The sequence below is a fragment of the Phascolarctos cinereus genome, unplaced genomic scaffold (assembly GCF_003287225.1).
Source record: "Phascolarctos cinereus isolate Bilbo 61053 unplaced genomic scaffold, phaCin_HiC Scaffold_4;HRSCAF=312, whole genome shotgun sequence".
Lineage (NCBI taxonomy): Eukaryota > Metazoa > Chordata > Mammalia > Diprotodontia > Phascolarctidae > Phascolarctos > Phascolarctos cinereus.
Window position 1 is genome coordinate 317,112,279 of NW_027555847.1, and position 12,037 is coordinate 317,124,315.

The 12,037-nt window shown below is 36.1% G+C and overlaps 1 protein-coding gene across 2 annotated transcripts in view; it reads right to left on the reverse strand.

Moving 5' to 3' along the window:
- CERT1 (ceramide transporter 1) overlaps positions 1 to 12,037 on the reverse strand; it is a 163,649-nt gene that overhangs the window by 23,947 nt on the left and 127,665 nt on the right. The window contains exons 10-11 of one of the 2 annotated variants that reach the window (XM_020998436.2): positions 10,298 to 10,393; positions 9,633 to 9,710 (exon numbers count right to left, since the gene is read on the reverse strand). In XM_020998436.2, coding sequence (XP_020854095.1) covers positions 9,633 to 9,710; positions 10,298 to 10,393 — 174 coding nt within the window. The remainder of the gene's footprint in view (positions 1 to 9,632; positions 9,711 to 10,297; positions 10,394 to 12,037) is intronic. The other variant, XM_020998435.2, reaches the window with a different exon arrangement.

Below are 12,037 nucleotides of genomic sequence, written 5' to 3' on the forward strand. Positions count from 1 at the left end.
TCAGTTCAAATAGATTATGGTAAACAGATTTGGCTCATTTGACCATATAATCACACAAACTGAAGAAACATTTCTTGTTTTGGGTGCTATGGTTCTAAAAGTACACATGTACACACATGTACACTCTGAAGACAAGGAAAGAAGCTTAACCAGAAATACATCAAATACCCAAGGGTTATCTTGTAAAGTATTCAGTTAAGAAAGTATTTTATTCTGCTTTGTTTCTCCACTCATCAATCCTCTTTCCGCATAGCTATTAATCTTCCCAAGGTACAGATTTGACCAGGTCACTACCCTGAGAAAAGTTTTGCAGTAGCTCCTGTTTGCCTCTAATATAAAACACAAACTCTGACATTCAAAGCCCTCCATTCTGGCTCCAGCCTCATTTCATAATATTCCTCTTCGTACAAGAGTTCCAGTAAGACCGGACCTACTAATTATTCTTTGAACTATACATTCCATCTCCTACCTCCATATCTTGGTGTAAAGCTGTCCTGCATCCCAGCCTCTCAGAGACATTATGCTTGGCTCAAGTACAATTACAATTTTTTTCTCTGATGCCCTCCTCCAATCCCCTCAGTGGTCAGTGCTTTTTTTCTGCTTCAAATTAATTTGTACCTACTTAGAACATAGACACTTTATTTCTTCTTCCAAATGAAGGCCAGTTAAGGGCAGGTTTTGCCTTTGTATTAGAGTGCCTGGCACAGTGCCCTGTACAAAGGAAGTACTTAATAAACACTGAATTGAATTCTTTTTTTTGTTTGTTTGTTTTTTGCTAGGCAATGGAGTTAAGTGACTTGCCCAGGATCACACAGCTAGTAAGTGTCAAGTGTCTGAGGCCAGATTTGAACTCAGGTCCTCCTAACTTCAGGGCTGGTGCTCTATCTGCTGCACCACTGAGCTGCTCCATGAATTGAATTCTGGTAAGCAAAAGAAGTTCTGCTCAAATAATTTTCAACGAAATTAAAATTTTGTGTGTATATTTAAAGAGACAGGTACTTTACTTATGTCCTTCAGTATCTAAGTTTGAGAAAAGAAACCTTTTGTCTAAAAAAAGGGAAGAGATTACATGCCAATGTCCCTTTTATGAGCTACCCAAGAAATTCCATAAACCTTTCCTTTGGTAGGAAAACTGAAAATAATATTTAAAATACAGCATACTAAAACAATCTAATACTTATGTCCTACAAATGGAAATAGTTGTCTTTATCTGAAACTACTAGGAATCAACAGTTCCAAGAGGATATTCTGAATGACTACAGAGCAGTGGTGTCAAACTGAAATAGAAAAAGGCTCCACTAATTCATACATAAGAATCCCTGAGAGCTGCATATTTGGTTTAGTTTTAAAATGTAATATTATTTGTTTTATTGTATTTTCATTTATCTTAGCAAATATTTCCCAATTACATTTTAATGTGGTTTGAGCTACACTGGGGAGCATTTAAGAAACACCTATACAGTTAGTATAGAGTGAGGGACTAGACTGTGATTTCGTTTATGTAAGGAATTCCTAAATAAGGATACCCTTTCTAAAAAGGCATATTGGCATCTTTTCCAAAACTTATATCATCTTAGAACCAGGGGGTGGGGAACCTGCAGCCTCCAGGTCACATGTGGCCTTCAAGGTACTTGGGGTGGCCTTCTGACTGAGTCCAAGTTTTAGAGAACAAATCCTTTTATTAAGAGGATCTGTTATGTGAAATTTAGGTTCAGTCAAAGGGCTGCACTTGAGGAACTAAAGGGCCACCTGTGGCCTTGAGGCCGCAGGGTCCCTGCTTTGTCTTAGATAGTTGCTTAGAGCACTGGAGGGCTAACTGCCTTGCATGGGGTCACAGAGTCAGTATGCTGCAGAGACAGAATCTGAACCGAGGTCTTCCTGGATTTGAGGCCAGCTCACTAGCCACCACACAATGCTGCCTCTTCATATACCTCTCACGTAAGCACAACATGTCATTTATATATAGTTAATAATTATAAAAAGGTCAATCTAATGTTGGTCCTCAAACTGACAATACTTTAAATCTGACTGGTATAAAAGCCGAGCATAGGTAGTAGTTTCTTATTTTTTAGTATACACACAACATATATCTTCTTTTCAAGGAAATCTAATTATCAGTGTATACTATATATATTCCCACTGACAGTTACCTTTATTTGGTCCCAAATATGGTAATATGGTAAGTAGTCAGTTTACCCACATCTGGGATATATAAAAAACAAACATAATAAATATAATTACTATGCCATAAGAAAAAGATTAATACATAGCCATATTGGAAGACATGTAAACTGAATTCAGATTAAAGGCAGTGAGCAATGGTGCATCTAAGGAACAGATGACAAAACAAATCCTTCCTCTTAGTAGGGGAGGGTATATTAGGAAATGCTGGTGATATTAAAAAAAAAATCATCAATGAAGCTAAAACACAAGAGTAATCTCACACATGCCAGTATCGAATTTTGGCAAGCCAGAAGGCACTTCTTTTTTATAAATGAAATTACTCTTTTCTCATCAACTTCCCTGACTTCTTTGGAGGCCTCAGTTATGTTAAAGACAAAGTAGAACTTGTTCTTTTAGGAATGCCAAAGAATAAAAGTTACCAAGTGCTATAATAGCACAACAACTATAACCTGTAACAACACAACAACAAACATTTATTCAGTTCCTACTACATACATCCAAGACACCAAGTGTTGGGGCTACAAAGACAAAATAAAACTGTTCATCATAAAGGAGTTTATCTTCTACTATGGGTGAAAGCAGGTGGGTGGGAGAAGAGAATGAGGGGTTCCAAAAGGCAGAAGTAAGGGGGAGAGCATAGAGGGCCAATGTACATAAATACAAAGAAGCTAGAGATGGCGAAATGTCCACGGGAAAAAGCAAGCGGGTCAATGTTGGAAAAGAAGGTGTGGACAGGGAGTAATGCGTAATCAGCCTGGAACCAGATTATAAAGGACTTTCAATACCAGAGGAGTACTTTATCCTAGAATCAACAGGCAGCCATCAAAAGAACATCTGTGAACAACGGAATGGCAGGGTCAGATTGGTACTTTTAGTAAATCAACTGGACACCTTTGCACAGGATGGAAATAAGAGGAGTTGGATTCAGGAGCCTAATTAGGAGGTTATTTCAGTAGTTCAGCTGAGAGGTAGCCATAGGAGAAGAGAGAAAAGGACAGTTGTAGAAGTGGTAAGTGCTCAACTGATGGACTACTGGTATATGTGGGGGTAAGGGACAAGTAAGAATTAAGGATGACTCCTAGGTTTCAAACCCAGGTGCCTGGGAGAATGGTGATACATTCAACAAAAAACAGGGAAGGCAGGGAGAGGGGGGAAGTTTAATGGGAAAAGATGGTGTCTGATTTTAAATATGTTGAATCTGAGATGCCTGTAGGCTACCTAGGTATAGCTGTCCAGCAGGCAGTTGGATATGCAGGACTAGGGTCAGAAGTGAGGGCTGATTATGTAGATTTGGGAATCATCTACATAGAGATGATAACTGAATTTACAGGAGAGGAGACTATCAAGAGAGAAAAGGGCCCAGAATAGTACCCTGGGACTACTCAGATAAAGGGCAAGAGATACAAGACAATCCTTCAAAGGAGACAGAGAAGAATCAGCAGGACAGATAAAGATTATAAAAAGTGGAGAAGAGTTTCATGAAACCCCAGGGAGTAGAATCTCTCCAGAAGGAAAGCCAAATCAATTGTGTCATATACTACAGAGGTCAAGAATGGCAAGAATTGAAAAAGGGGCATTACCTTTATCAATAAATAGATCACTGGTGGAAAAGATAGAAGCCATGCTGCAAGGGAGGGAACAGAAAAGTGAGGGGAGGGGCAGCTAGGTGGCACAGTGGATAGAGCACTAGCCATGGAGTCAAAAGGATCTGAGTTCAAATCCGGCCTCAGACACTTGACACTTACTAGCTGTTTGACCCTGGGCAAGTCACTTAACCCTACTGCCTAGCCAAAAAAAAAAAAAAAAGAAAGGAAAGGGAAAAAAGTGAGTGGCAGTGAGAAAGTAGAGACAATGAAAAGCTTAGAGATGACCAAGTCCAAAAGTAATGGATAGGTAAAATCTACATAAATGGACTAAATTATTTCCTAGCTATAAGACTGTTGTAACTCTATTGGCTCATGCCTATTAATGATTAACACCTGAACACACTTACATTTCAACTACTGATGATTCTGTTGTAGACTTTAACTGTCTGAACCAGTAACTCAGCATTATCTAACAGGTGTTAAGAACCAATCAATTAAAGCTCACTCCTACAAAAGAGATGAGAAAATATATCTCCAAACTTTCTTTGTAGAGGTGGGGTACAGGAATATGGGTACAGGACACTGCATATACTAAAGATTCAAGTGGTTTTGTTGAACTGTCTTTTTACTGACTTGTTTTAAAATTCTTTATTAGAGTGGGATGGCTCTCTAGGCTGCAGAGGGACAATTATAAAAATGATGGTAAAACTAACGGCACCAATCATATCAAGAGTCAACAATTTTAGTTTGTTGGTAGTCAATATATATTTATTACAATAAACATAACTTTAGAAATCATAATTCTAGTTGATCTGACTTGAAACAGAGCTGACAGCAAGTGACGTGAACTCTGCATGGAGGAAAGAGGTAGCTAAAAAAAATTATTTCATTCCTGATAGTCACATGTCAGATTAGTTTATCTACTGTTGCTCTTACCACAGCAGCCTACATGCACACATTACTCAAAATTCTTTTTATTGCATCCTTTGAGTGTTGCTTCTGCTTTCTTTGCTTCCTACTCTTTTGTTATCCTTATTCAGGTACCCTATGAGTCACTTTTTACACATGTCCATTTCAGAAGAACTGTGCGTCAGCACTGAAATGGTGTTAACTGGCTACTGTCCGGGCCCGAGTGCTAGTAATTTTGTGGTTTCACCTCAACTTCAGTAGAGCTTATTGATGACACTGATGAAAAACAACTCAACAAACTAATTATTTGCAGTAGGAGCAGGTCTTACAACTAAATAAATTAGAGGTAATATTCATTTTTATTTATTTTGAATTTAACTTGACTCTGCACCAAATGGAGATGAAATCCCACCCCCAAACAGCCTTCTTGATTTGGTTGTCAACTTATTCAATGGACTACTGTACACCTCTGCTCTATAAGTAGTAGAATTTTGTGGCAGTTTTCAGGTCTTTTTGTTAGTAAAATGTTTGGTTACTTTAAGAGTTTTCTTGGGATGATATGACTTTAAGATTTAGAAAAAAGAGTAATCATTAATGGCTTAATGTGAAAATATGTAGGGAAGTCTTTAACAAAATATCTGGATGAAGACATAAATGGAATGCTTATCAAATTTAGAAATAACAAAACTAAGAAAAATGAGAAAGCTGTAGTGACAGTATACAGAAAGATCTTAACTAGCCAAAACATTTAGCTATATCTAATAAGAAGAAATTTTAAAAGGCAAGGGTAAAAAGTTCTAGATTTGTGTTAAGAAAAAAAACCCCAACATCTTCCCAAGTATAAGATGGGAGAAGTATGGCTAGACAGAAATTCATCTGAAAAAGACCTGGGAAGCTCAGTAGATTATGAGTCAACAGTTCACTGTAGTAGCCAAAAGGCTAATGAGCTCTTTGTATACATTAAGGGAGGCCCAGTATTCAGAAAATAAGTAGTGACAATCCTTTTATATTCTGTAGTGAAGTGACACCTTGAGTAGTATGCTTATTTCTGATTATTTTGAAAGAAAACAACGTGGAAAACATACAAAGAGTGACTAGAATGGTGGGAGCATTAGGGAATATGCCCTGTAAGGACACATGGACTTGGGGACGAGAAGCCTGGAGAAGATGATACATGACTGCTGCTTTCAAATATTTGAAGGACTGTCAACTAGAAAGATTAAACACCTTCTACCTAGCCTTAGAGAGCCAAATGGCTCTGCATAAATCAATTGCCAGTAAAGTATCTAACTTATTAATTATGTGGGTTGAATGGGTAGAAGTTGTAGAGGGACATATTTATGCTCAATTTAAGGGGAAAAAAAAATCTTTTTTTTTTTAAGGCAATTGGGGTTAAGTGACTTGCTCAGGGTCACACAGCTAGTAAGTGTCAAGTGTTTGGTCTGAGGCCGGATTTGAACTCAGGTCCTCCTGACTTCAGGGCTGGTGTTCTATCCACTGTGCCACCTAGCTGCCCCTGAAAAAATCTTTCTAAAAACGAGAGCTATACCAAAGTTTAATAGGTGCCTTGGAAGGTAATGCAAGTGCCCTTACTTATGGTTTTGATGTGAAAGTTGGATGACTACTTTGGGGGATGTTGTGAAAAAGAATCACAATTTCCACTAAAATGAAATGGCATTTGGGGTCCTTTTAACTAAGATTCAGTTTCTCAATCATAGCTGTCATGACTTGCTAACAAGTAAACATTAACTGAGTTTACATCTTCTTGTTTCCTTCAGCAAGTCATTAATAAGACTTTCATAATCACATAATGTTGAATTAGAAGTTTCCCTGGAGAATAATTTCAACAACAGTATTAATCAACAATACTAAGTTAACTCAAGATATTGATGAACTTCATGGGGCAGTCAAATTCACTTAGGAGCTTGTTAACCACAACATGCATGGTTGAGGTCAACAATTTAGTGCTATTCTCTATATTATTTTTTTCTTTATCAGGCACATAGCAAACTCCTAAGAGATTTTCAGAAACCAAAACAAGATCTTATCAGTTACGAACAAATAAAAGCTTACTTAATCTAAGGCATAATATCTATGGAATATTAACTTTTCTCTGGTAATAAATAAAATTAAATAAGGAAGCAATGCACTTAATGCATAGATTTAGCTTTCTAAAAAGTTGAACGCGTGACACCAGAAGCTCCTCGCTAATCTCTGACCCATCCTGGGCACTGCTACCAATACAAGAAAAGGAACCATTCCAGCAGACCTCTAATTTGTCACACTCCAATGTTAAGCACATTACCTTCATGTGCTCAGACAAACACCTCTATACCCTCCATCTCTTCTTCACAGCTTCTGCTTTCACACTTTTAAAGGGAAGAGGGTAGAGAGAAAGATAATGAACCTTAAAGATTTTTAGCTGTTTTTTTATTAACATAAGGTAGGCTTAGGATACTAAGAATAATATTTCTTGGGTTCTAACTTTGTCACTGATTTGTTATGGATATATGGAAAATCTACTCATTTTTTTATATGTATATATAGAAAATATAGTAGACATAAAAACAAGTTCAAAATACCAGCAAAGGTAGGAATGTGGGTGATTTATGATTAGATTTATTTATGCTTTTCTATAAGAGCTACATAGAACAAAATTGATCCTAGCAAACACTGAGAAGTTCTGGGGGACTAATATGTAATAAAAAAAAAAGCTTAAACATTTTTTTAAAAAAAGCTATCAGTTCTAAATTTCACTTCTTGCTCCAATTCCACAGAAGAAAAACTGACATAAATGTGACTTAAGTGTGAAATTATAACTAAATGGAAAATCTGTTTCATACTATGCCAAAAGTTAAGTTTTCCTGAATACTAGGAAACTTACAAAATATATATATAGGTATTTTTCATTAACATTACCTCTCCAAAATTATTTCACTGGCCCATAAAAAGAAATATTTATTCAGTACTATATGATATCATAAATGGTAAATTTTAACTGTAGTACAGATATAACAGTGTATACACCAAAAGAAATTATAAAAACTCTGAGAGAATTGCCATGAAATATCTAAGATAATTTTACCAACTACATATTTATTAGAGTAGATAACTAAATTTTTCTAGTAGTGTTACTGGATTCACAATGGAAATTTGCAGTAGAAATTGCTCATTCAACATTTACTGATTATTTTCTGTGTCTCACTATATGTTTCTGCATATACTAAGTGCTTAATATATGCTTGTTGCCTCCTTAGGCCCGGTGTTTTACAAGACAACTGGCCACGAACAGAGATATGGTCTATGGTGGTTATGAGAAATCACAAAGCTAATGGGCTTACTTAGGTATTGGAGCCACAACAGCAATAGCAGCTAGTTCACCAGAAACACTTGGTATTACCAGTCAGGTGAAACATATCATGGGTATGCCATTTTGTCACTTTTTCCCAGTTTCCTGACAGTTCAATGCTTTGGACCTTTTCAACAGCTATCCATCTCCCAACCAATCTCAGATAGTTAACAAACGCTCATTAAAGCTGTTCTATATGGCTGCTAATAAGTTATCAATCATTATAATTTTTCTATTATTTTAAGTTCAATTTGAACCAAAAAAAGCACCTCAATTTACCTAATTCTTGCTAATCGATGTTATCCAAAACAAAACAGCAGCAAATTTTTTTGGGAAGAGAGAAAGAGAAAAGGAAGGAAGGAAGAAGGAAGGAAGGAAGGAAGGAGGAAGGAAGGAAGAAGGAAGGAAGACAACGTACCCTCTCCTTGTGTTTGCAGAGGTTAGTGTATGAGATGGGATTATTAAGTAAAAAAAATTATAATTGATCTTTTCAATGTTCTTTTCCTTGGAGTTTTCTCCATCCCTCCCACTTCACCCTGTTCCCCTCCAAAAGGGAGAAGGAAAAGCAGTAGTTTATAAACCTGTCTGTGAGTACATGCATAAAAGAAATGTAATCTGTTAGAAAATTTATTTTGGATCATATTGTCCATATTTGATTACAACTGGCAATATTTTAGTGGAATAATAATGACATACTCAAAACCCGGCAGCTAATTGTGGTCTGTGTCTCTTTGTAAATATACACCATCACTAACTAATAAGTAGCAACTGACAGTATGGAGTGAGGCCTTTTTAAAAACGGTCAAGATATATGAACCCTTGAATAAAGACAAAAAACCGTCACATGGCAAAAGGGGAACATCATCAAAATAATGATCATGCATGTCAATTATACTTCAGTTATACACATTTAAGCTACTAGCTCCTTCTTAAATTCCCAACTTCAAAAGTCATTATTTTCAAACATATTGGAAAAAACCTATACATATATGAGTGTCAGTTTGCTTTATCTGTAAAATGAAAGAGTTGGACTAGATAGGTTGAACTCTAACTCTGATCCCATGATTACATATGTTAGAACGTCAATTTATTGATTTAGTATTTTAAAAATAACTAGTATAAATAAAATGTAAGCTGTCATAACAGTTGTGCAGTGCTAGAATGACCATGAGTGAGAAGCTGAAGAACTGGAGATAGCAAAAAAGTCACTTCCTTCTTCAAAATATAGTTTTGAAGCTATTACAGGAGCTACAATTCAACTATATTACCATAGACTCTCTTTTACCAAATTGGTATTATTTAGTCCTGTGTAACACCTCCTCCATTAGAAATGTGATGTCCTATCTGAAGGTATAGCTGCCACATAACATATTAAAAGAAAAACGTTCAAATTCTTTGCTCATGGAGCTCCAAGAGGTCAAAAGAGTACAAGCATGCATGGAAGAACAACTGTTTAGTAGACAAAGAATGCCTTTTTATTGCTTCTTGTTAATGATTTAGAACTAAAAAACCAAGTGACCTAACCCAAAGAATTCCAGGAACTAGGAAAAGTAGGAAGAAACATAGCACATAACTCAAGTTCACTCCATGCATTTGTACAGTACCTGTGCGCTGAATCTGTGAACATCGTCAGAGGCACTGACTAGATCAATGGAAGACATGGAGGAAGAGCGACTATAGGGCTACCAGAGACAGACAAAGAAAAAACCAAGTAATCAGAACAAAGGCACAATAGAGCATTCAGTACCAACTTCCAAACACAAGATAAAGAAAAGGAAAAACAAAGCACCATACGAAATAAGCACAGCAAAAAGTGCTGACTTCATGTACCTATTATGTATTTTGCTCAAATATTGTTTTAAAAAGAATGTAACTTTTCCAGTACATAGAAAAATGTCACTTAACCCTGATGATGATGAGCACTGATAAAGTTTGTCTGTTTTATATTTCTGATTAAGCTGGCCAATCTCTTATTTTTTAATTTAAAAAAAAACAGAAAAAGATGTTTAGAAGTTTTTTTATTTATTTGTTTGGTACAGAGAAAGAACAGAGAGATGAAAATGGCAAAGATATAGAGTACAACAAATGGAAATAATTTTCTTAAATAATTTTTGAAATGAAAAAATAGGTGATAAATTGGCTTTGCTTATTTAGGAAGATTTGCAAATCACAGTATAAAATCTATACGATTTTCAAAAGCTATTTCTGTAAACAACAACAAAATTATATGGTACAGCTTTCTGTAAATTCTAAAGTCAGCTTGTCTTACCTGTTGGGCAAATCTATGAGTACCCACAGAAGAATAAACATCACTAGATGGTGGGAGGGATGTAGGCCAGTGCAATCTGCTCTTTTCACTCTGTGACTGGGGGGAGAAAGATGAGAATATTTTTAAAATATTTTACAGCTCAAGAATAGATCCAATCTATAATTACTAGTTATTGAACACTCAGTATTTATAAATACACAAAACATGGGAAAAATTATCAATGTCCCTCTTTTATTTTGCCAAATCGTAACATTTCATAGCAGCTTATTCTGCCACTAACTCACCAACTCATAGAGCCATCAATGCCTTAATCCATGGGGTAGTCATTTTCTTTTCACTACTTTAATTTTCTCTCTAATTTGCTCAACATCTTCTATTTAACCCTTCTGAGCTTTAGTTTTCTCATGATACTTACACTACCTATGCTATCAGACATGATGTGATCAAATGTGAGTGAATATTAATTGGTTTTTAACTGTAGGCTTTTATTTTATAGTGAGAAAATGTATAATGAAAAGAACACTGGACTGAAGGGATGAAAGATCTAGCGTAGAGTCCTCAGTCTGCTATTTCTGACCAAGGCACAGCAAGTCACTTTACTTTTCTGGGACTCAGTTTCCTCATTAGTAAAAAAGAGCATGATGTAATGGGCAGAGAGCTGGCCTCAGAGTAAGGAAGACCAGGGTTTTAAGTCCTGCCTCTGCTACAGATTGACTATGTGACCCTTGGGAGGTCACTTAACCTTTAAGTGACCCCATGCAACCATCTCAACCTAAAATATATGGATTTTGGCTACAAAAACACCATTCAGAGGAGAAACACAGGCCAGTTTTAAATTACAAGGATATCAAAGAATATAGCGATATCAACCTTTAATAAAAGGACTACTTAAATATAGTAACACTTGGTGGTAGTACAAATATATTCCTTACTTTTACAGATGAGGGCCATCATAGATCTATATATGTTAACTAAAATAACAAATATGTACTTGCCAAATATCTTACGCTTTTAACTACTGAAGCAGTTAAAATACATCCATGAAAGTGTATCTCAAAAGTGGCATACATATGCCTTCTAGTGGTGAAAGAGGACAGCTGCACTACTGCTGGACTGAGGTAGCATGAGATCAGCCACGGTTAAAAGAAATGTTATATTTCAGATTCCATTGATGGAAATAAAGCTAATGAATTCACATAAAAAGCAAAAATCAACAGCCATGTGTTAATTGCCAACTGTGTGCCAGGCAGTGTGCTAGGCACTGGGATACAGCTACAACAAGTGAGCAGTTTCTGCCTCTTAAGAAGCATATAATCTAGTGAGGGTCACAGATAAGTACAAAGAGTTCATCTACTATGATGAGGGGGCTGGTTCAGATGATTCTAGCTCTAAATCAAATAAGATCCTACAAAATGGTTTAATTAAATCATCTCCATTCTACATCTAAGGGAAATGAGGCTCAGAGTAACTTGCCTAAGGTCATACATAGGAAATAAATGACTATACTTTCTGAAGGAAGGTACCATACCTTGTTTTACTAATTCAGTAATGTGTGTTAATATGTAGCCTTGTGGACACTAAATATTAAATAAATTGTAAAAAAAAAAAGTAAATGTAGGACATACACAAAATACACAGTGATGGATGTCATGGGACAGGCTGGGTACAGCACTAACATCTGAGGAATTCTAAAAAGGACTCTGAAAGAACTTGGCATTTGAGCTAAGCCTTGAAGGGAAC